The following is a 25,865-nucleotide window of genomic DNA, read 5'->3' as shown; positions in this document are numbered from 1 at the left end:
TGCTAGGCTTCAGGAGACTGGGAAAGCTGGGCGGCAGGCAGTACACAATGCAGTTTTCAGTACTCCCCAATAGAGATGAGCGAACTTACAGTAAATTCAATTCGTCACAAACTTCTCGGCTCGGCAGTTGATGGCTTTTCCTGCATAAATTAGTTCAGCTTTCAGGTGCTCCGGTGGGCTGTAAAAGGTGGATACAGTCCTAGGAAAGAGTCTCCTAGGACTGTATCCACCTTTTCCAGCCCACCGGAGCACCGGAAAGCTGAACTAATTTATGCAGAATAAGTCATCAACTGCCGAGCCGAGAAGTTCGTGACGAATCGAATTTACTGTAAGTTCGCTCATCTCTACTCCCCAACATTGTGTTATTTTTATATTATTGTTGCTTTTCCTCTCACACAAGGTTTAGGTAGGAAGGCCGGGCAATGCGGAGTGCTCTGCTCGTATATGATATAAAACCTACAATAATTGTTATAAATCATATGTAACCATAATCAAGTCTATAGCGATGATGTTCTGAATCATTTCTATAATACTATCATAAACCAGTGACGTACAATGGCGGCCGGGTGATGTATTCCCTCACTTCATGATTTAAATATGCGCTACGCCGATACATGTCTGGAAAGCCAAGCAGCCGCGCGGAGGAGCGCGCCGCATATCAAGTGCTATTAATCCTGATCCGCCATCCACGTGTTCACACAGGAGCTTAATGTGGAAACCAATTTCAATATGTAAATGATATTTGCATTTTCCGACAGGTTTTCATTTGTTCCCTAATAAGTGACATCAGGGTTACGATCCTGAATAACACGACAAGAGCAGCTCCTCGCCCTCCATGTTACCAGGAGATAATCCCAGATATACCGCGTGTCTGTCTTATTCACACGGCTTCTATACAATAAATGTGGATGGGTCGGATGGGTCTTTATAATAGAGAAGTCAAACAAGTTATTGTTGTTATAAGGAATAGTTCGGGTAGGTGACTCACGGAACAACATATGAGTATCATAGATCCTTGCCACACGCTCTGTCTGACTACCAATACAATGTACAACAAAGCATAGTTCATAGAGCATACCGTCCAACGAAGGAAAGAAGCATTGCACATAGGAAAGAAGCATTGCACATAGGAAAGAAGCATTGCACTTACAGTTTTTTTGCATATTTATTGAAGATCACTTCCTGTCCAGATCAACAAAAGAGGCGTCCAACAACGAATGTTGTTTGGATATGAAATGATCTTCAATAAATATGCAAAAGAAACAGTAAGTGCAATGCTTTTTTCCTCAGTTGGATGGTAAGTTATTGTTGTTGTGGTTATTTTTGTTGTTGTTATAATTATTGTTGTTGTGGTGGTAATTATGTTGTTGTTGTTATTGTTGTTGTTGTGGTTATTTTTTTGTTTTTCTTGTTGTTGTTGTGGTGGTAATTTTTTGTTGTTATGGTGGTGGTTATTTTTTGTTGTTGTTATTATTGTTGTTGTGGTGGTCATTTTTGTTGTTGTTATTGTTGTTGTGGTAGTCATTTTTGTTGATGTTATTTTTTGTTGTTATAGTTGTGGTTATTTTTTGTTGTTGTGGTAGTTATTTTTTTGTTGTTGTTATTATTGTTGTTGTGGTGGTTATTTGTTGTTGTTGTGGTGGTGGTGGTTATTTTTGTTGTTGTTATTGTTGTGGTGGTGGTCATTTTTGTTGTTGTTATTGTTGTTGTGGTGGTTATTTGTGTTGTTATTGTTGTTGTGGTCGTGTATCTTGTTGTTTGTGGTGGTTATTTTTGTTGTTGTTATTGTTGTTGTTGTGGTGGCTATTCATGTTGTTGTTATTGTTGTGGTGGTCATTTTTGTTGTTGTCATTGTTGCTGTTGTGGTTATTTTTTGCTGTTGTTGTGGTGTTGGTTATTTTTGTTGTCGTTATTGTTGTTGTTGTGGTTATTTTTGTTGTTATTGTTGTGTTTTTTGTTGTTGTTGTGGGGGTGGTTATTTTGTTGTTGTTGTTGTTATTGTTGTTGTGGTAGTTATTTTCGTTGTTGTTTTTATTGTTGTTGTTGTGGTGGTGGTGGTTATTTTTTTGTTGTTGTTGTTATTGTTATTGTGGTGGTCATTTTTGTTGTTGTTATTGTTGCGGTTATTTTTTTTTTGTGGTGATGGTTATTTTTTTTTGTTGTTAATGTTGTTGTGGTCGTTATTTTTGTTGTTGTTATTATTGTTGCTGTGGTGGTTATTTTTGTTGTTATTGTTGTAGTTATTTTTTGTTATTGTTGTTATTGTTGTTGTGGTGGTCATTTTTGTTGTTGTTGTTGTTTTGGTGGCTATTTATGTTGTAGTTATTGTTGTGGTGGTCATTTTTGTTGTTGTTATTTTTTGTTGTTGTTGCTGTGGTAGTAATTTTTGTTGTTGTTGATGTTATTGTTGTTGTGGTGATTTTTTTTATTGTTGTTATTGTTTTGTCGTTGTTGTCGTTATTATTGTTGTTGTGATTATTCTCACAGTTTCGATTTTCCCAGCAGTTTATCTTCTTTACTAAATGTAAATGGAGTTGTTTTTTTTCCCCATCCGGACATTGATGGAATTTCCCAGGGATAAACTATAAATGTCAGAAGAATGTGGGTCCTCCGACCCTCTCTGATCTGAAGGATCAGAAGGAATTGGGAGGCTTAAAACAGCCTAAGGGGCACATTTATGCGATGCAGCTTGTGTCACTCCCAGTGAAATTAATAGGAGCCAGAAATGTAGCCGAATTTTAAAGCCCATTATGGTTAATAGACTTCCACTATTTCATTCACATTTGCTCTGGGGAGAACGCCCATAAAGCAGGGTTTCCAAACATGGAGCCTCCACCGGTTGCTAAATATACTGTATATTGGTATATATAGAAAATTGGTTGAGGTGTTGGCTCCAATAATTTTAGAAATTATTAATGAATCCTGTAAGGGAGGGTCTCTCCCCAAATCTATGATGGAGGCCCACATCTTTGTGATACAAAAAAAAATAGCTTATTGGTGGAATCATATAGACCAATTTCATTGCTAAATGCCGATGTTAAAATCTCCTCGAAAATTCTTGCTAAAAGGCTTAGTAAAGTAATAGGAAATTTAATTAATGAAGATCAAACAGGTTTTATCTCTCAGAGGAATTTGTTCTCTAATATAGAGAGGGCGTATGGTAATATACAGAGGGGGAGGGGAGGCTCCGCTCTGTCCTGTCTCTGGACGCCACTAAGGCGTTTGACAGGGTGGAGCTTCCTGTGGCTGGTTCTGAAGGCTTATGGACTTGGGGAAGACTTTATAAGTTGGGTAAAACTGCCGGGTGCCGACCACAGGGCCGGAGTGTCCTGACATCATGACTCTGCCCTTGTGTGCCGTCACGCCCCCTCCCATAGACTTGCATAGCAGGGGAGGTGTGTGATGTCACACGGGGGTGGAGTTGTGACATCCCGATACTCCAACCCCGTGGTCAGCACCCAGCAGTTTGTGAGCTGGCAGCGCGGCATGCAGCTCAAAGAATGCAAGATTGCGGGGGTCCCCAGCGGCGGATGTGGTACAGTGACCCCCCCGACCTACCATGGCCCCGACATACGATCATTTCAGCATACGATCACTCTCAGAGGCCATCACATGGTGAAGGCAGCATCAACATACGATGCTTTTGTATGTCGGAGCCATCGCATAAACGGCTATCCTGCAGCGCAGACTGCTTCAGCTGCCCCCGGATAGCCGTGTACAGTGCCTAGTGTGGTCCGCTGATGATCACTTACCTGTCCTCGGGGCTCCGGCGCGTCCTCTTCGGGATCCCCTGCATCGTTGGCGCTCTCCATCGTCGTCATCACGTCGCTGCACACGCCGTTCCGTCATCCAATAGGAGCGGTGTCCGTAGCGACGTGATGGCGGCGACGGAGAGCGAGGATGCCGGGGAAGCAGAGACCTTGCCGGAGCGTCGGGGACACCCCGGGGACGCGGCAACAGCGATGGAAGGCGACATCCAGGGCAGCGGTGACGAGCGGTGACGGTCCGGAGCGGCGGGGACAGGTGAGTATAACCTCCAATACCAGTGGTCTTCAACCTGCGGACCTCCAGATGTTGCAAAACTACAACTCCCAGCATGCCCGGACAGCCGTTGGCTGTATGGGCATCCTGGGTGTTATAGTTTTGCAACATCTGGAGGTCCGCAGGTTGTAGACCACTGTCCTATACTTTACATTCCACGGATCCCTCAACATACGATGGTTTCAACAAACGATGGTTCATTTGAACTGATTATTATCGTAATCGGAAAATGAAGGTATGGCAATGTAATTTCATATTTCCCACCAGCAGCCTTTATTGGCTGGTTGCTTCCGGCCAATCACAGCACCCAGATGGAGGTGTGAAATTACAGTGTTGAGCGGTGCCATGATATGTACAAAGGATCCTGCGCTCCATTTTATTGCATCCCCACTCCATCCTCTCTCACAGGGACGGGGACACAGTTTTACATTCCCCCGCTTGTCTCCCATCTGCCTGTGCCGCACATCTACCATCCGCCCGCTACCTGCTGTAAGACTACAATTCCCAGCATACCCTTACAGTGAGATCACACTGGGAGGTTTTTTTTGCTGCCCATTATATTTAATGGGCAGTAGAATCTGCAGCAAAAATACGAGCGAACGCACCCTCAAGTTGTTTTCAGCCTCCCAACTCCCTCTGGTGGCCACATTCAGGATGGACAGGATAAGTGGCTTTAAGGGGTACTCCGCTGCCCCAGCATTTGCAATGCTTTGTTCTGAAACCTTGGAGCGGGTGGCTGGGTCATGATGTCACGGCCACGCCCCTTGTGACATCACACCATACCCCTCCAATGCAAGTCTATGGGAAAGGGCGTGGCATGATGTCAGGAGGGGCGTGGCCGTGACATCATGACCCCCGCCACCCGCACCCAGCGTTCTAAATGAAAGCTGGGTGCTGCACAGAGATTGCGGGGTCCCAGTGGTGGGAACCCCCATGATCAGACATCTTATGCGCTATCCTCAGATGTCTAGGGGTGGTGTACCCCTTTAAATATATATATATTTTTTTTTATCACTTTTTATTTCATTTTTTCTGGGATGTGATGTGACAAAAAGCTGAAATTTTGGAAATTTGGCATTTTATGTGTTTACGCCGTTCACCATACAGGATCATAAACATAATGGGGGAGACTTATCAATACCTGTCCATAGGAAAAGTTCCTGAGTTGCCCATAGCAACCAATCAGATCAGATTTATTTATTATTGTTTTTGTTTTTGTTTTTTTTGGGGGGGAGGTTAGTTTTTATTAGGGAAGGGGCTTATGTGTGTTTAAAAAATATTATTATTATTATTTTATCTATACTGGGACCAGCAGCGTTCTGAACATGGAAGCTTGGAGCTAGTACATAGCCGTCGCACCTCCTCCCATAGACATGAATGGAGGGGGCATGATGGCTGTGGTCGTCTGTCATCCGGAACAGAGCAGAGTTCCCTCCTTGCACCGGATGACTGGAATGCATTGCCGTAGACAGGGGACGAGATGTCTAGGGCTGGAGTACGCCTTTAAGGGGTACATTCAGAATCGATTGAATAAAAGGGGTACTCCACTGGAAAACATTTTTATTTTCTTTTTTCTAAATCGACTGGTTCCAGAAAGTTAAACAGATTTGTAAATTACTTCTATTTGAAAATCTTAACCCTTCCAGTATTTATCAGCTGCTGTATCCTCCACAGGAAGTTGTGTAGTTCTTTCTGGTCTGACCACAGTGCTCTCGGCTGACACCTCTGTCCATGTCAGGAACTGTCCAGAGTAGGAGCAAATCCCCATAGCAAACCTCTCCTGCACCGGACAGTTCCTAAAATGGACAGAGGTGGCAGCAGAGAGCACTGTGGTCAGACTGGAAGGAACTACACAACTTCCTGTGGAGCATACAGCAGCTGATAAGCACTGGAAGGATTAAGATTTTTAAATAGAAGTAATTTACAAATCTGTTTAACTTTCTGACACCAGTCGATTTAAAAAAAAAAAAAAAAAGTTTTCCACCGGAGTACCCCTCTTAGGGTCACATGAGAGTAAGCGTATCTATGATGGTGTTTCTCAACCAATGTGCCTCCAGCTGTTGCAAAACTGCAACTCTCAGAATGCTGGGAGTTGCAGTTTTACAACAGCTGGAGGCTCGCAGTTTGGAAACCTAAACCCTACCCAATGACCCGTCAGGTCAAGTTGGTAGATTTGGGCATGCTGAAAGTTCTTATTGTCTTTAAAATTTAAATCTGTCTGCCTTCTGTCTACCCTCTTCTAGATAGGGACCAAATGGTAGGAAATTTCCAATGAGTACACGATGATCAGACTACACAGTGTTTGTTTGTAGTCTGTTACCATGGAGACGTATAGGTGTAAATTGTTCATTGAACCTATTAAAATGTTTCTTAAAATTGTTCATAACTTTACATAGTGTAGGGGCAACTCTGGTTTTCTTCAGGTCGGCTCTCATTGACTTCAATAGGATCAGAGCTGTAGTAACCCAGCCTGACCACTACACAATGTATGGCGCTGTCTGTTTCCTGCTCTGTTAGGGTATGTTCACACTACAGTGTGTGAACGGAATCTCCGCTCGCTGAATTCAGCAAGCGGAGATTCAGCTTGGCAGCCGTCAGCGGTGGTAGGACCGCGCGACACTGAGCCGTCGCCATTGACGGCTATGCAGTGCTCGCGGACTTCTGCGCAATGAACATGTTCTTTCTTTGCGCGGAACAATTCCGCCGCTGAAATTCTGCAGCGTGAACAGGTCTCGCAGAGACCCATTCACACTTATGTTAAGATCACACCGTGGAATTTTGCGGGGAATTCCGTAGTGTGAACATACCCTTATGGTGGTGTCAGGGCTCTGGCTAACACCTGATTGTCGGGGTCCCGAGAATAGGTCATCAGGTTGGCCCAAAAACCATAATCAGAAAAACATGGCTGTAATACTGCACACAACCTGGGGACAGTCCGGCACTGTTTTTGGAAGAAAGCAAAGATTCCCCTATATGACCCTTACACCCCTGGACGTCTAGCGTCTCACCTGACTGTTTCCAGCGTTCTCTTTCCCCGGTGAGGCAGGATATATCCGGACAAGTCCCGCGTTGTCATCACACGTTGCGCTTTTTGAACGTTCCTGACTATTCTGGATCCAGACATATTTGTCACTGTCCGTCTTGGAGAGTCTGTTCATGGTGATGACCGGGCTGGCAGGGAATGACTTACGATGATGACCTCTCTGAACTCTCGGATGTTGTCCTTCCAGCCCTTTTACCGTCCCGTTGGCACTTTTCAGGAAGACTCCGTTGTCCTCGCAGGAGATGAGCCTGACCGGCCGGGACGGCCTCGGATTGGACAGTTGTGAGATACAAGACTGAATGTGACCGTGAAAAGATGTTTTGGCCAAGTTTTCGGAATCATTCGAACAAGATTTGAAGACATGTTTGTCCCGGAGTTTTCCTATTGCATCTTTGTAGTCCTGAATGGGGTCGGCGGTGTTTCTTCCGGTCGCACTTTCGCGGTTGATCTTTTTATTGTTCTGGATTGTACACAGTACGGAGGACGGACTCTCTGTCACAACCTGCTGTCCTTCTCTTTGTTCTGTGAAGATGTTGACCTTTTCTCCGGGAGCGTTGGGTCTATCCAGCTTGTATCTGTCTGACAGCTCCTCCGCGAGGCTCAGCAGTCGTCTTACCCTCTTGTCTTTCTCAATGTCTTCCATAGCCGAGGAAAACTTCATTCTACAGGATCCGGGTGATTGTGTCTTAGATTTCTCTGCTTGCACTTTGCCGGGGCCTTTCATTATTGAGCTCTCCTGGATATTATTTGGGGATAATACTTTCTCATCTGTTCTGCACTTGGCAGTGGGCGCCTTAAGGTATAACTCCGGAGATATAACAAGGCTGCCGACCTGGAAGTGTTTGCATCTCCATTTAGATGATCCAGAAGAACAGATAAATAGGTCGTCCTCTTGTATTCCAAGCACATGTGGAAATAAAAATACATGTTTACATTATTATTATTATTACAAAATATTACATATTTAATTGTTTATTAATTTATTAATGAAATATTTAAATTACATTTCATTGTTGACTTTAGTTTTGTATTTATATCCTATCAGTAGAATTAGTATACACCACGCTTGTCACCTTTTAGTTGTTGACTATGGTTTTTATTTATTTCACGTTAGTAGAAAACACCAAGCTTGTTACTTTTAATTGTTGATTATAGTTTTCTATTTACCGTATTTTTCGCCGAATAAGACGCACTTTTACTTCCCCAAAACTGGGGGGAAAAGTTGGTGCGTCTTATACGGCGAATAAACACCTATCGGGTCGGTCCCGGCGGACATCAACGGCCGGGACCCGTGGCTGATACAGGACATCACCGATCGTGGTGATGCCCTGTTTTAACCCTTCAGACACGGCGATCAAAGCTGACCGCCACGTCTGAAGCGAAAGTGACACTAACCCGGCTGCACCGGGAGGGACCTTACCTGCCTCCTCGGTGTCTGCTCCGTGCCGAGATCCCCTGCATGGCCGGTGCTCTCCTTTGTCGTCATCACGTCGTCGCGCACGCCGCCCCGTCATCCAATAGGAGCGGCGTGCGTAGCGATGTGATGGCGGTGACGGAGAGTGAGGATACCCCGCAGCAGAGACATTCCGAAGCGACGGGGACACCCCAGGGACGCGGCGACAGCGATGGAGGGCGACATCCAGGGCAGCGGTGACGAGCGGTGATGGGTCCGGAACGTTGGGGACACGTGAGTATTACCTACTATACCAGTGGTCTTCAACCTGCTGACCTCCAGATGTTGCAAAACTACAACTCCTGGCATGCCCGGACAGCCAACGGCTGTCCGGGCATGCCGGGAGTTGTAGTTTTGCAACGTCTGGAGGTCCGCTGGTTGAAGATCACTGTGACCTATACTTTACATTGTATTCTAGATTTTCCTCATTTAAAATTGGGTGCGTTTTATATGCCGGAACGTCCTATAGGGCGAAAAATACGGTATAGCATATTGGTAGAATTAGTATTAACCAAGCTTATTGGGGCAGATTCGTTAAAACCTGTCCAGAGGAAAAGTTGCCCAGTTGCCCATATGGGCAACTGGTCAACTTTTCATCCAGACAGGTTTTGATAAATCTCCCCCAATATCTTTAGTTGCTGACTATAGTTTTCTATATACATTATATATCATGTTTGTAGAATTGGTATACACCAAGCTTGTTATCTTTAATTGTTGCGCACAGTTCTGAAGCTGGCCTCACATATTAGATTAATGTTGGTCCAAGTCGCCGATTTTGACTAAACTAGTAAACCATCTAATGTGTATGGGGGTCTCCCGACAAATGTTGGGGGGATAAAAGAGCCTGATATTTTAGACTTTAGACGGGCCGATCCTTTTGTAAGCCCCAGTCTCTCCATTCTGAACATTTGCATCTCAGTCGATTGTACACGTGTATTGGGGATGAATGTTCCAGGTTTATGTATAGAAAATAACTTACATTATAGGGATAGTGATTATAGAACAAAAAACTCGGGTGCACGGCCTGAGAGCAGAGGCTTAATATAAAGCTCACAGCCCCAATAAGAGACATGTAACAAGCCCCCCACCATTAACCCTTTATAATATATATTTTTTAGAGACAAGCATTTAGCATTTAGGATCTATATAATTCATAGAGAGATTTCCTGTGTTAGTCATAACTTTCTCTGTGTATCAAAATAGATCAGTTTAAAAACTATTTAAAAAAAATTATTTTTATTGCATTTTATTAAAAATCGGATTTCCACACCCGACAATCATCAGCAGTCATCCCAGTGCACAGAGAACCCAACAACCATCAGCAGCCATCCCAGTGCACAGAGAACCCAACAACCATCAGCAGCCATCCCAGTGCACAGAGAACCCAACAACCATCAGCAGCCATCCCAGTGCACAGAGAACCCAACAACCATCAGCAGTCATCCCAGTGCACAGAGAACCCGACAATCATCAGCAGTCATCCCAGTGCACAGAGAACCCAACAACCATCAGCAGTCATCCCAGTGCACAGAGAACCCAACAACCATCAGCAGTCATCCCAGTGCACAGAGAACCCAACAACCATCATCAGCCATCCCAGTGCACAGAGAACCCAACAACCATCAGCAGCCTTCCCAGTGCACAGAGAACCCGACAATCATCAGCAGTCATCCCAGTGCACAAAGAACCCAACAACCATCAGCAGCCATCCCAGTGCACAGAGAACCCAACAACCATCAACAGCCATCCCAGTGTACAGAGAACCCAACAACCATCAGCAGCCATCCCAGTGCACAGAGAACCCAACAACCATCAGCAGCCATCCCAGTGCACAGAGAACCCAACAACCATCAGCAGTCATCCGAGTGCACAGAGAACCCAACAACCATCAGCAGTCATCCCAGTGCACAGAGAACCCAACAACCATCAGCAGTCATCCCAGTGCACAGAGAACCCAACAACCATCAGCAGCCATCCCAGTGCACAAAGAACCCAACAACCATCATGAGTCATCCCAGTGCAGAGAACCCAACAACCATCCCAGTGCACAGAGAACCCGACAATCATCAGCAGTCATCCAAGTGTACAGAGAACCCAACAACCATCAGCAGTCATCCCAGTGCACAGAGAACCCAACAACCATCAGCAGTCATCCCAGTGTACAGAGAACCCAACAACCATCAGCAGCCATCACAGTGCACATCGAACCCAACAACCATCAGCAGTCATCTCAGCGCACAGAGAACCCAACAACCATCAGAAACCATCCCAGTGCACAGAGAACCCAACAACCATCAGAAGCCATCCCAGTGCACAGAGAACCAGACAATCATCAGCAGTCATCCCTGTGCACAGAGAACCCAACAACCATCAGCAGTCATCCCAGTGCACATCGAACCCAACAACCATCAGCAGTCATCCCAGTGCACATCGAACCCAACAATCATCAGCAGTCATCCCAGTGCACAGAGAACCCAACAACCATCAGCAGTCATCCCGGTGCACAGAGAACCCAACAACCATCAGCAGTCATCCCAGTGCACAGAGAACCCAACAACCATCAGCAGTCATCCCAGTGCACAGAGAACCCAACAACCATCAGCAGCCATCCCAGTGCACAGAGAACCCAACAACCATCAGCAGCCATCCCAGTGCACAGAGAACCCGACAATCATCAGCAGTCATCCCAGTGCACAGAGAACCCAACAACCATCAGCAGTCATCCCAGTGCACAGAGAACCCAACAACCATCAGCAGCCATCCCAGTGCACAGAGAACCCAACAACCATCAGCAGTCATCCCAGCGCACAGAGAACCCAACAACCATCAGCAGTCATCCCGGTGCACAGAGAACCCAACAACCATCAGCAGCCATCCCAGTGCACAGAGAACCCAACAACCATCAGCAGTCATCCCGGTGCACAGAGAACCCAACAACCATCAGCAGCCATCCCAGTGCACAGAGAGCCCAACAACCATCAGCAGCCATCCCAGTGCACAAGGCGTTGTTCCCCAGTTTGATCATCTGCACAGCGTGGAGTCATTAGTGACATTTTGGAGAAGACTATAACTCCCAATATACTATAATAGAGATAAAGATTTGGCACTTCAGCGGGTGAGGGGAGATTTGTAACCCTTGAAAGCAACAAAATCCAATGGAACCTAAAAGAAACCCAAATGTCTGTACACATGTGATGCTCTACACCAGTGGTCTTCAACCTGCGGACCTCCAGATGTTGCAAAACTACAACTCCCTGCATGCCCGGACAGCCAACGGCTGTCCGGGCATGCTGGGAGTTGTAGTTTTGCAACATCTGGAGGTCCGTAGGTTGAAGACCACTGCTCTACACCAATGAGATGCACAAAGCGTTGGCTGTCCGGGTATGCTGGAAGTTGAAGTTTTGCAACATCTGGAGGGCCACACTTTGAGACCACAGCAGTAAAGCTTTGCTCCCACGTGAAGCCACATTTTTGTAATAGAACAATTTAAAGGATAAGTCTCATGCTAGAAAACGTATCCCCGATCCCGCAATCTAAAACTTATCTCCTTTCTACCATGAGACTTATCCTTTAAAATTTAAAGGATAAGTCTCATGGTAGAAAACGTATTATTTTTATTATTTTTTTTATTATTATTATTATTATTATTATTATTATTATTATAATTAATTCTTTAGCTAATTTAACTTTTTTCTTGATACATTTCCATTATGTCTTATTGCAGACGATGTCACGTTAATCTTCTCGCTGTTTATTCACATTATTCGGGGAAATACTTGAATAGAATTCATTTTTACAAATTGAAATGGTGACATTACGGTATAATTACCCCGACATAATAAACCGAAGACATCATCACATCTCACCCCATTCACTAACAAAGCGGCAAATTGCTTTTTCTTTCTTTTTTTTTTTTATTATTATTTTTTTTTTTGATACACGAAGAGTAATTAAACTTTCAAGCAAAGTCTTTGCTAATTCTCTAATAAAGATGCAAATGAAAAGAGAGATTTGTGGAGCAGATTGTTTGATAAATGACGATAAAACCCCCAGGGGCAGAAATCATTCGGTAAAACAAAAGCATCTCAGGCCGACGCTGCGGATCTCAATTAGCTGAATAAGGAAGAGAATGGTCATTTTCTAATAAGTGTTTTCCTGACACCCTGGAGGCTTGAGAATTGGCACGTTCATCGAGGATTATGGGATTTGAGGTGATACCTGCTATAATTGCAAAATTGGAAGCCATTTCTCGTCTCGCAGTCATATTGATTCATTTCACTAATATCGCTTGCGCCGGACGCAGCGCTGCCAACATTTTTTAGGATCTGCATTTCCAGTTATAACCTTGAACCATCAGGGAGAACAGCACAACTCAACCAAATGACGGTATTGTCTGCCGGCGTACTCTGATCCCAATGGGCTCAGCCACTAGTGTGGAGTAGTGTTGAGCGGCATAGGCCATATTCAAATTCACGTTATTTCGCGAATATATGGACGAATATTCGTCATATATTCGCAAAATTCGCATATTCGTAATATTTGCATTTTATTTTCGCATATACGAAAATTTGCATAAGTCAAAATTTGCATATACGTAAATTTGCATATACGAAAAATTAGCATATGTGTAAATTTGCATTTGTAAAAATTAGCATAAGCGAATATTCGTTTATGCGTAAATTAGCATATGCGAATTTGCGCACATGGAAGCAGAGAGGGAAGCTGGAAGCAGAGAGGGATGATCACTGTGATGTGTACTGGGAAAAAAAAATATTCGTAATTTCGAATATATAGTGTGATATTCGCGAATAAAATTTGCATTTTGAATACTCGCGAGCAACACTAGTGTTGAGCACGAATATTCGTAATGCAAATTTTTATCACCAATATTGGCACTTCGCAATTTCATGAAGATTTTGAATATAGTGCTATATATTCGTAATGACGAATATTGTTTTTTTTGTATTTTTTTTTTGACATGCAAATTTTTATGCACATTTTCCAAAGTGATTTTTTTTTTATTCACATGCTAATTTTTTTGCGAATTTTCCTTGCGAATTTTCGCATGGAAAAAAAACAAGTGAATGAACATAGCGAATAGGCGAATTTTGCGAACATAGGACGAATAATCAAATATTCGCAAAATATCGCAAATTTGAATATGCTGCTCATTACTATTAGCCACCAGGTTACCTTAGCTGCTCGTTGTCCTGATCACGTCCCGTTGGGCAAGGAAGAGTGAGCCCTGAGCTCATCCCAGAGCCCCTTTCCCTGCCAACTTGCATAATCGCCGTAAATAGTGGTTCTACAACTGGAGGCTAGGCCATACGCTATATTATATGCAGGATCAGGAGGTCGGAGACACAAGTCAGAATAACAAAAAGTAATTAACGTAAAGTCGCTTCTCTGCCTTTTGGCTAAGATCAAGTGTAGTATCTGTTCTTATCAGTTTCATGCTGGTGGTGAATGCTCGCCGGTATGGGTCTGGTGGGGATGGGTGCTGCATGGAGGAGGCAGGTGTACCGGGGCGTTCTGGGGCTGGTTCTGAGGAATCAGCTCGACGGCTGCTCTGATGTGACCTGCCCCCCTCCAGGTCTTGCCATGAGGTTGGGGGGTGTAGAGCCGAGGTACTTTTGTGCCTCGGGGAGTGGTGACCCTGAGGTGCCGAAACTCACTGGGTGTTATAACTCACTGAGTGAACGCACTGCACCATTACTCTTCACCTTTGGCACTCACCCTTGGTATCCCAGTGTGAGGTGTTTTTTTGCGCCCCCGTAGATCCATGCGTCCGCTCCTCCCCCAGCTCTCCAAACATTTCCGAAGCTAGAACTGGGGGAGGGCAGAGCAAGGGGAGGGAGGAGGTTCACGCCCCCTCCCTCATCTCCCCTCCCTGAGCTCGGCTGGACGCAGATCTCTACAGCACGCCCCCTCCCTCATCTCCCTGAGCTCAGCTGGACGCAGATCTTTACGGCACGCCCCCTCCCTGAGGACATAGCTCTCCACGGCAGGTCCCCTCCCTCATCTCCCCTCCCTGAGGACATAGAGCAGTGCTCCCAATGAGCTCTATGTGTAAAGGGGGACATACTGTTCAGGCTAAATGTCCCGCTTTAGCCTGTGCAGTATGTCCCGCTTTAGCCCGTACAGTATGTCCCCCTTTACACATAGAGCTCATTGGGAGCACTGCTCTATGTCCTCAGGGAGGGGAGATGAGGGAGGGGGACCTGCCGTGGAGATCTAGGTCCTCAGGGAGGGGAGATGAGGGAGGGGACCTGCCGTGGAGATCTATGTCCTCAGGGAGGGGGCGTGCCGTAGAGATCTGCGTCCAGCCGAGCAGCCGAGCTCAGGGAGGGAGATGAGGGAGGGGGCGTGAACCTCCTCCCTCCCCTTGCTCTTCCATCCCCCAGTTCTAGCTTCGGAAATGTTCGGAGAGCTGGGGGAGGAGCGGACGCATGGATCTACGGGGGCGCAAAAAAACACCTCACACCGGCCTTCTGGCTAGGATCAGGGCAATTTTTATAGATCCAGCCGGATGACCTGGCGGTATATTCACTTATTTATTATTTTCATGTCTTGTCACTGTGCCACGTTTGTGTCTTCATTTGTACATAGGATTGTCAGGATGCGGTTGCCCTTCTGGGTGTCCCTCCTGGCGGTCTAGGGGAGGTGTGTGTGGCCATTCGGTTCCTCACCTCCCTGCAACCCCTGGGCATCTTGGCTTTGGTAAAGATGCCATCAGTATACGGCTCCTCGGCTGATACCTTGGTTACCCCCTAGGTTGAAGCCAGGAGCATTTTCGGCCCCTTAGTAGTTTCAGCGAAAAGGGGCATCGAACCTGGATCCTTGCAGGGGCTTTCTGGCCTGGAGATGAAGAGTAGGTTTGTTGGGGGGGCCTCTCTCCTGTTGGAGAAGGGCTTAGTGACAGACCGCATCCTTTGTGCACGTTTTTTTTTGTGTGACACGTTTGCACTTTTTTTTTTGCACTTTGGGTGATAGAGAGCACGCGCTTCGATAAAAAAAAAAAAAAAAAAAAAAGAAACTAACATAAAGTAGCTAAGACAGAAAACCAGAATACTAAATAACGTCAGGAATGCAAAGTAGATAGAATTACGTCACTCTCTGAGTGGAGAAGTGTTCCCAAGTAGGAGTCCCAATCCTTAATGCAACGTAAAAAAGACTTGGTCCACTGTTTATGGTAAACACATCAGTGTGGAATTTATTAACCCCTTAACGACGCAGGACGTATATTTACGTCCTGCGCCGGCTCCCGCGATATGAAGCGGGATCGCGCCGCGATCCTGCATCATATTGCTTCGGTCCTGGCGCTCATCAACGGCCAGGACCCGCGGCTAATACCACACATCGCCGATCGCGGCGATGTGCGGTATTAACCCTTTAGAAGCAGCGGTCAAAGCTGACCGCCGCTTCTAAAGTGAAACTGAAAGTATCCCGGCTGCTCAGTCGGGCTGTTCGGGACCGCACCGCGGCGTCCCGAACAGCTGATCGGACATCGGGAGGGCCCTTACCTGCCTCTCGGTGTCCGATCGACGAATGACTGCTCCGTGCCTGAGATCCAGGCAGGAGCAGTCAAGCGCTGATAATGCTGATCACAGGCGTGTTAATACACGCCAGTGATCAGCATTAGAGATCAGTGTGTGCAGTGTTATAGGTCCCTATGGGACCTATAACACTGCAAAAAAAAATGTAAAAAAAAGTGTTAATAAAGGTCATTTAACCCCTTCCCTAATAAAAGTTTGAATCACCCCCCTTTTCCCATAAAAAAAATAAAACAGTGTAAAAAAAATAATAAATAAACATATGTGGTATCGCCGCATGCGTAAATGTCCGAACTATAAAAATATATCATTAATTAAACCGCACGGTCAATGGCATACGCGCAAAAAAATTCCAAAGTCCAAAAAAGCGTATTTTGGTCACTTTTTATGCCATTAAAAAAATGAATAAAAAGTGATCAAAAAGTCCGATCAAAACAAAAATCATACCAATAAAAACTTCAGATCACGACGCAAAAAATGAGTCCTCATACCGCCCTTTACGTGGAAAAATAAAAAAGTTATAGGGGTCATAAGATGACATTTTTAAACGTATACATTTTCCTGCATGTACTTAGGATTTTTCCCAGAAGTGCGACAAAATCAAACCTATATAAGTAGGGGATCATTTTAACCGTATGGACCTACAGAATAATTATAAGGTGTAATTTTTACCGAAATATGCACTGCGTAGAAACGGAAGCCCCCAAAAGTTACAAAATGGCTTTTTTTTTTTCGATTTTGTCGCACAATGATTTTTTTTTCCGTTTTGCCGTGCATTTTTGGGTAAAATGACTAACATCACTGCAAAGTAGAATTGGCGACGCAATAAATAAGCCATAATATGGATTTTTAGGTGGAAACTTGAAAGGGTTAGGATTTTTAAAAGGTAAGGAGGAAAAAACGAAAGTGCAAAAACGGAAAAACCCTGAGTCCTTAAGGGGTTAAGCAATCCAAACAAGGTAATGTTTTGGTCCAATGGGGACCTTCCTCAGACCGGATTGCTGCGGAGGCTGTGTGTGAATAAGGTAGAACGGCTCCCAGCCGTGTGGCAGGTACATGGATAGGCGACCACACTGATGTATTTACGGTAAACAGTGTACCAAGTCTTTATTTAGGAATGCAAAGTACCGTATTTTTCGCCCTATAGGACGCTCCGGCACAAAATTTTAAATGAGGAAAATCTAGAATACAATGTAAAGTATAGGACAAGGATCTTCAACCAGCGGACCTCCAGATGTTGCAAAACTACAACTCACAGCATGCCAGGAGTTGTAGTTTAGCACCATCTGGAGGTCCGCAGGTTGAAGACCACTGGTATATGAGGTAATACTCACGTGTCCCCGCCGCTCTGGACCCGTCACCGCTGCCCTGGATGTTGCCCTCCATCACTGTCGCCGCGTCCCCGGGGTGTCCCCGTCGCTCCGGAACGTCTCTGCTGCCTGGTATCCTCGCTCTCCGTCGCCGCCATCATGTCGCTACACACGCCGCTCCTATTGGATGACGGGATGGCGTGCGCGATGACGTGATGAAGACGAAGTAGAGCGCCAGCCATGCAGGGGATCCCGGCACGGAGCAGACACCAGCCATGCAGGGGATCCCGGCACGGAGCAGACACCAAGGAGGCAGGTAAGGTCCCTCCCGGTGCAGCCGGGTTAGTGTCACTTTCGCTTCAGACATGGCGGTCAGCTTTGATCGCCGCATCTGAAGGTTTAATACAGGGCATCGCCGCGATCGGTGATGTCCTGTATTAGCCGTGGGTACCGGGCAGTTGATGGCCGCAGGGACCGCCGCGATAGGACAGGGTTTTAATGTGTATTTGCCGTATAAGACGCACCAACTTTTCCCCTCCAGTTTTGGGGAAGAAAAAGTGCGTCTTATACGGCGAAAAATACGGTAGTTATATACAAATATCAGGGAAACATCACGGTAGGTATATAGCAAACAGTCTACAGCCCAAGAATCAAAACAATATTAAATGGGAGATATAAGGATATGAACGAGACAGGAAATATATAACGGCGAGAATAACCAGGAATGCATGAAAACAGAAGACAGAACTACATAGATGAAGGATGCACTAGGATCAATACACACTAAATAAACTAGAAAACCAAACTCCAAACATAGAGGAACACAAAATACAAAACAGGTCTGAACATGTGTCAAGATTCAAGATTTATAAAAAACAGGTTTAGACAAGCCAAAATACAAGGAACAGATTACTAATACCGATACAAAACTAGACAGGATAAAACCGACCAGAACAGACAAATAGCATGAGAAACAGATCAAGGTAAAAGCTAAACAGGAAAAAACTAATAAGCCAAGGCTATAAGAGTACATGTGGGCATAGATAAAAAGTGCAGAATGAATAAAAATTAGCAGCAGACGCACAAAGGCAGGAGAGCCTGGAAATAGCCTGTCCTGGCTGCCGATTGGTCAAAGACTGTAAGTCTAGGTTCACACTGCGGAATCTCCGGGCAGAAAATTTCCACCCGGAGATTCCGAGTGCGGCTAGCGCCAACTGAATCTGTCGGCGCTAGGACCGCGTGGACACTGCAGTCTCCATTAGACTGCAATGTGATCCACGAGTATTTCCGCCTGAAGAATGAGCAACGCCATTCTTCAGGCAGAAATTTTCAAGCAGATTTTCCGTTCACAAATTCCGCTTCACAAATTCTGAAGTGTGAATTTGTGAATGGAAACCCATTCAATATACAGTACATTTTAGTAGGCGGAACTTCTGCCTGCAATTTCAAAGAGGCTCTGAGCACCGAGCCTCTCCACAGACAAGAGGCCCTGCTAGCACCCAGCCTCTCCACAGACAAGAGACCCTGCCAGCACCCAGCCCCTCAGCAGACAAGAGACCCTGCCAGCACCCAGCCTCTTGTACTCCAGAGAACGCACCTTCACCAGGTCACCCAGTATGTTCCTAACCACCTCACCCACAGGGAGGATTTTATGCTGCGTCGACACCAAACACTGTGCATTCCACGTGTAGTACCTGACCACTGAGCTAACTAGGAATAAAGTGCACCGGTCCCAGCCTCCAAGGTTTCTGAATGCCCCATAGGCCCATTCCGCATAGGAGAGACTGGCCAGCCGAGGCCAACCAATGGAAGCGCCCACCCTGGTGTAAACCTCTGTGTTAAAGGGACAATGAAGCAGAAACTGCTCCATGCTTTCCAGCATGCCTCCACACTCTTCGCGGGGACATCCCTGGTCCTCAGAGCTTCTGCACTTCAGATTGTCCCTCACACAAAGTGTCCCATGGAAGCAGCGCCAAGTCAAGTCCCAAAATTTCAAGGGGATCCTGATAGAATTCAAAAGCCTTAAACGAACCTCCAGATCCCAACTTGGGCAGTCCTTGATGGCCTCTGGAAATAAGAAGACAGAACCCTCTTGTCAAGGAATTTCCTCGACAGAGTCCTAATCTCCCACATCCCCAGACCCCACCGACGAATAACCTTCATAACCGGGGTAGCATAAGCCGGGAGATGCCCGTGTGGTGTGCGAAGATCCTTCACTTGCCCTCCTGTCTCACATTCCTGGAAGAAAGGCCAAAACCATCCCCTACAGGAGGATACCCACGGAGGAGCCCCATACAGGTGGATACCCACAGAGGAGCCCCCTACAGATGAATACCCACAGAGGAGCCCCCTACAGGAGGATACCCACAGAGGAGCCCCCTACAGGAGGATACCCACAGAGGAGCCCCCTACAGGAGGATACCCACAGAGGAGCCCCCTACAGGAGGATTCCCACGGAGGAGCCCTCTCTTTCCAGAGGTTTGCAATATTTGTCTTAAGAAAGGTATTGACTGGGAATACCACAGAGTTGACCATACACAACCCCCCTAGTTGTGTATGGTCAATCTGAAGATTGTACTGTATTGTATATATCATCTGCTCAGCTCCTCCTGCTCTATAACATGATACCTGCAGATTGTACTGTATTGTATATATCATCTGCTCTACTCCTCCTGCTCTATAACATGTTACCTGCAGATTGTACTGTATTGTATATATATCATCTGCTCAGCTCCTCCTGCTCTATAACATGTTACCTGCAGATTATACTGTATTGTATATATAATCTGCTCAGCTCCTCCTGCTCTATAACATGTTACCTGCAGATTGTACTGTATTGTATATATATCATCTGCTCAGCTCCTCCTGCTCTATAACATGTTACCTGCAGATTATACTGTATTGTATATATAATCTGCTCAGCTCCTCCTGCTCTATAACATGATACCTGCAGATTGTACTGTATTGTATATATCCTCTGCTCAGCTCCTCCTGCTCTATAACATGATACTTGCTGATTGTACTGTATTGTATATATCATCTGCTCAGCTCCTCCTGCTCTATAACATGTTACCTGCAGATTGTACTGTATTATATATATCATTTGTTCAGCTCCTCCTGCTCTATAACATGATACCTGCAGATTGTACTGTATTGTATATATAAGCTGCTCAGCTCCTCTTGCTCTATAACATGTTACCTGCAGATTGTACTGTATTGTATATATTATCTGCTCAGCTCCTCCTGTTCTATAACATGATACTTGCAGATTGTACTGTATTGTATATATATCATCTGCTCAGCTCCTCCTGCTCTATAACATGATACCTGCAGATTGTACTGTATTATATATATCATCAGCTCAGCTCCTCCTGCTCTATGACATGCTATCTACAGATTGTACTGTATTGTATATATAAGCTGCTCAGGTCCTCTTGCTCTATAACATGTTACCTGCAGATTGTACTGTATTGTATATATCATCTGCTCAGCTCCTCTTGCTCTATAACATGTTACCTGCAGATTGTACTGTATTGTATATATCATCTGCTCAGCTCCTCCTGCTCTATAACATGTTTCCTGCAGATTGTATTGTATTGTATATATAATCTGCTCAGCTCCTCCTGCTCTATAACATGATACCTGCAGATTGTACTGTATTGTATACATAATCTGCTCAGCTCCTCCTGCTCTATAACATGATACCTGCAGATTGTACTGTATTGTATATATCATCTGCTCCGCTCCTCCTGCTCTATAACACGATACCTGCAGATTGTACTGTATTGTATATATCATCTGCTCAGCTCCTCCTGCTCTATAACATGATACCTGCAGATTGTACTGTATTGTATACATAATCTGCTCAGCTCCTCCTGCTCTATAACATGTTACCTGCAGATTGTATTGTATTGTATATATCATCTGCTCCGCTCCTCCTGCTCTATAACATGATACCTGCAGATTGTACTGTATTGTATATATCATCTGCTCAGCTCCTCTTGCTCTATAACAATTATGCCAATACATTAAGTAACATTATCATGGTAAGTTCCCTTTAAGTTGCCGACATTTCTTCCTATGTTTGTTTAGGTTTACATATTACACTACAGTAGAGGGGGTCGCCCTGTGTCCATTGGTTGAGTCTAAGTTTCTTTTCACTTTGCACTTTGCAGCATTATAAAATTCTAAACTATTTTAAGGAATTACAGGACGTCAGGATAAAAGGTCATAGAAGAGCTGATTGTTCATTGCTGCGGGCCCCTGGGTAGGTAACATTGTGGTTAGAATTCAGATACTATGGTCATAAGACAAAGATCAGGATCATGGGAAAGAATACAGATCTGGAGGTGCGGAGCCCCAAGGACATCATGTGTCCAGCAGACGACTGGTTACATATCAATGTCTCTTCTATCAGGGAATTGAACCTTTATTCTTCTAATCTTTACAACCCAAAAATAACAGTATCTTCAATGGCTTCATGACATTTCTGTGTTTATTCTGCAGCCTCCTATAAACCTGTGCACTGGACTCATGACTAGTGGTGAGTTGGGCTTCTTTTTGCTTACATTCTTCTTGGCATATGTTCTACTCAGGGGCCCAAAGTATGTCCAGAAAATGTCCCCCCCCCCCCCCCCCCATTACACCACCCTCAGCCTGACCCGCTGATACAAGGTAGGGGGGATCCATGTTGTTTACAACAATTTCTGACCCATCTGATGTTACAGCTGGAATGGAGACTCCTCAGACCAGACAAGCTTCTTCCATCTTACATTGTCCAGTTTTGGTTCCTGTGTGAATTGGGACCTCAGTTTCCTGTTCTTAGGAGTGGGCCCCGATGTGGTCTTCAGCTGCTGTAGCCCATCTGCTCCAAGGTTGCACACGTTGTGCAGTCAGAGATGGTATTCTGCAGACCTTGGTTGTAACCAGTGGTTAATTCAAACAGAGGAAAAACCAGACATGGTCGCACATCTATATTTTGTACAGTGATCCTCGGCTACTCAGCAAAATGTAATAAAGTAACAGGTGGTTAGTGAACTTGAGGATCAGAAAGTGCAGCCCGTTAGCCACGTCATGGCCACCTGTACATAGTGGGACCCTAACATCCCTACCATAAAATGGCACTGCACCGAGGGGCGACCACCACTGCTTCAGCACCAGTGCCCACAGGGGAACAATCCACTGGCAGATCAGCCTCAATGCCGCCCGACCTGACCCTAGGCCACGCTACCTCACAGACACGGTGACATGACAGCAATGGCCGCCACAAAGCACAGCACCAGTGTGAACAGATGACAACAACACACACTTACAATGTTCTCCCATTCAAAGACTGAGAGACTGCCAGAAAAGACAGGGCCCTATGCAGTTTCCTGACCATTTAAATAGGCCTGGGCTGAGGGGTAGGGCAGAGTGCTGAAAAGGGCCCAGGGGGTGGGGCAGAGTGCTGCCCAGGGCCCAGGGGGTGGGGCCAAGTGCTGACCAGGGCCCAGGGGGTGGGGCAGACTGCTGACCAGGGCCCAGGGGGTGGGGCAGAGTTCTGACCAGGGGGTGGGGCAGAGTTCTGACCAGGATCCAGGGAGTGGGGCAGATTGATGACCAGGGCCCAGGGGGTAATCAGAGTGCTGCCCTGGCCCCAGGAGGTGGGACAGAGTGCTGACCAGGGGGTGGGACAGAGTGCTGACCAGGGCCCAGGGGGTGGGATAGAGTGCTGACCAGGGCCCAGGGGGTGGGATAGAGTGCTGACCAGGGCTCAAGGGGTGGGGCAGAGTGCTGACTAAAATAAAACAAAATAGGGGCACATGGTAGATGTGTTTTATCACCTATTCACTGTCACATTTCTGTCATCTCGAACCAGTTTGCCCTTCTCCTCTGACACCAACAAGGCATTTTCCTCCACACAACTACCGCTCACTGGATATTTTCTTTTTTTTGGACCCTTCTCTGTAAACCCTAGAGATGTTTGTGCGTGGAAATCCCAGTAGATCGTCAGGTTGGGAAATCTTCAGATTGGCCCGTCTGATACCAACAACCATGTCACGTTCACAGTCACTTACATCCCCTTTTCTTCCTCATTCTAATTCTTGGTTTGCACTTCAGAAAGTTGTCTTGACCCCGTCTACATGTCTAAATGCATCGAGTCACTGCCATGTGATTGGCTGATTAGCTTTTTGAGTTAACTAGTAACCTTACAGGTGTCCCAGTGGCCGTTGAATGTGGATACAGAATAGCAGAGCTCAGCGTTACATTGTCGCGCAGCAGAGTAATCCTCAGGGAGAGTAGAAATTCAGTGAGAACTGGACGGGCCATATGTGGAGTAGATGTGACGGCCCCGGACATGTGGCGCTTGTGAATAATACATATCTGCAGGGCTGCACTTTAGTCTCATGTCCCGGAATGACTTTAGAAAACATTTGCGAACACTTTCAATAATTTACCTGGAAACGTCAGCAGATTTTAATTTAATAGCTTAAATACAGACGGACAAAGACGCTTCGCCGGTAATGGACGCGTTCTCTGGTGCGGGGACCATTTAATGTTAAAGTACTAAACCCGGTCATTGCTGGATGTATCCGGTCCTGATGGGAGGTAACCTTGTAACATTGATTCAGTTCAGCCTGAGACCACTAGGAGGAATACAAGCGCTGCTGAGTAGAAAGGGTACAACCCCTGAGGAGCTTATGCAAATTAGTTCTTTACCAAAAGAAAAGCACCAACTCTCTAGTCTTTAAAGGGGTACTCCAGTGGAAAACTTTTTTTTTTTTTTAAATCAACTGGTGCCAGGAAGTTAAACAGATTTGTAAATTACTTCTATTAAAAAATCTTAATCCTTCCAGTACTTATTAGCTGCTGAATACTACAGAGGGAGTTCTTTTCATTTTGGAACACAGAGCTCTCTGCTGACATCATGAGCAAAGTGCTCTCTGCTGACATCTCTGTCCATTTTAGGAACTGTCCAGAGCAGCATATGTTTGCTATGGGGATTTTCTCCTACTCTGGACAGTTCTTAACATGGACAGAGGTGTCAGCAGAGAGCACTGTGTTCGTGATGTCAGCAGAGAGCTCTGTGTTCCAAAATGAAAAGAATTTCCTCTGTAGTATTCAGCAGCTAATAAGTACTGGAAGGATTAAGATTTTTTAATAGAAGTAATTTACAAATCTGTTAAACTTTCTGGCACCAGTTGATTAAAAACAAAAGTTTTCCACAGTAGTACCCCTTCAAAGGAGTACTCCGCCCCTAGACATCTTATCCCCTATCCTATGGATTTGGTATAAGATGTCTGACCGCAGGGGGTCCCGCCGCTGGGCTGCACCCAGCATTCGTTTAACCCCTTAAGGACCGAGCCCTTTTTCACCTTAAGGACCATAGCGTTTTTTTGCAATTCTGAACACTGTCACTCTAAACATTAATAACTCTGGAATGCTTTTAGTTATCATTCTGATTCCGAGATTGTTTTTTCGTGACATATTCTACTTTAACTTAGTGGTAAAATTTTATGGTAACTTGCATCCTTTCTTGGTGAAAAATCACCAAATTTGATGAAAAAAATGAAAATTTTGCATTTTTCTAACTTTGAAGCTCTCTGCTAGTAAGGAAAATGGATATTAAAAATTTTTTTTGGGGTTCACATATACAATATGTCTACTTTATGTTTGCATCATAAAATTTATGAGTTTTTACTTTTGGAAGACACCAGAGGGCTTCGAAGTTCAGCAGCAATTTTGAAATTTTTCACAAAATTTTCAAACTCGCTATTTTTCATGGACCAGTTCAGGTTTGAAGTGGATTTGAAGGGCCTTCATATTAGAAATACCCCATAAAAGACCCCATTATAAAAACTACACCCCCAAAGTATTCAAAATGACAATCAGTAAGTGTATTAACCCTTTAGGTGTTTCACAGGTATAGCAGCAAAGTGAAGGAGAAAATTCAAAATCTTCATTTTTTACACTCGCATGTTCTTGTAGACCCAATTTTTGAATTTTTGCAAGGGGTAAAAAGGAGAAAATTTTTACTTGTATTTGAAACCCAATTTCTCTCGAGTAAGCACATACCTCATATGTCTATGTAAAGTGTTCGGCGGCCGCAGTAGAGGGCTCAGAAGGGAAGGAGCGACAAATGGTTTTTGGGGGGCATGTCACCTTTAGGAAGCCCCTATGGTGCCAGGACAGCAAAAAAACACAAATGGCATACCATTTTGGAAACTAGACCCCTCAGGGAACGTAACAAGGGGTAAAGTGAACCTTAATACCCCACAGGTGTTTCACGACTTTTGCATATGTAAAAAAAAAAAAAATTTTTTTTACCTAAAATGCTTAGTTTCCCAAAAATTGTACATTTTTAAAAAGTGTAATAGCAGAAAATACCCTCCAAAATTTGAAACCCAATTTCTCCTGATTCAGAAAACACCCCATATGGGGGTGAAAATTGCTCTGCTGGCGCACTACAGGTCTCAGAAGAGAAG

General features: G+C 45.1%; 1 protein-coding gene and 1 pseudogene across 1 annotated transcript in view; one reads left to right on the top strand and one right to left on the bottom strand.

The window, feature by feature from the left end:
- LOC130275293 (uncharacterized) overlaps positions 1–25,865 on the bottom strand; it is a 97,421-nt gene that overhangs the window by 37,031 nt on the left and 34,525 nt on the right. Inside the window, exon 3 of the mRNA XM_056523107.1 lies at positions 7,050–7,975. Within this exon, the coding sequence (XP_056379082.1) occupies positions 7,050–7,975 (926 nt within the window). The remainder of the gene's footprint in view (positions 1–7,049; positions 7,976–25,865) is intronic.
- LOC130277890 (U2 spliceosomal RNA) lies at positions 13,935–14,043 on the top strand (annotated as a pseudogene).

The sequence above is a fragment of the Hyla sarda genome, chromosome 6 (genome assembly GCF_029499605.1).
Source record: "Hyla sarda isolate aHylSar1 chromosome 6, aHylSar1.hap1, whole genome shotgun sequence".
Lineage (NCBI taxonomy): Eukaryota > Metazoa > Chordata > Amphibia > Anura > Hylidae > Hyla > Hyla sarda.
Note: the sequence above shows the minus strand (reverse complement) of the source record. Positions and strands in the feature narration are given on the sequence as shown.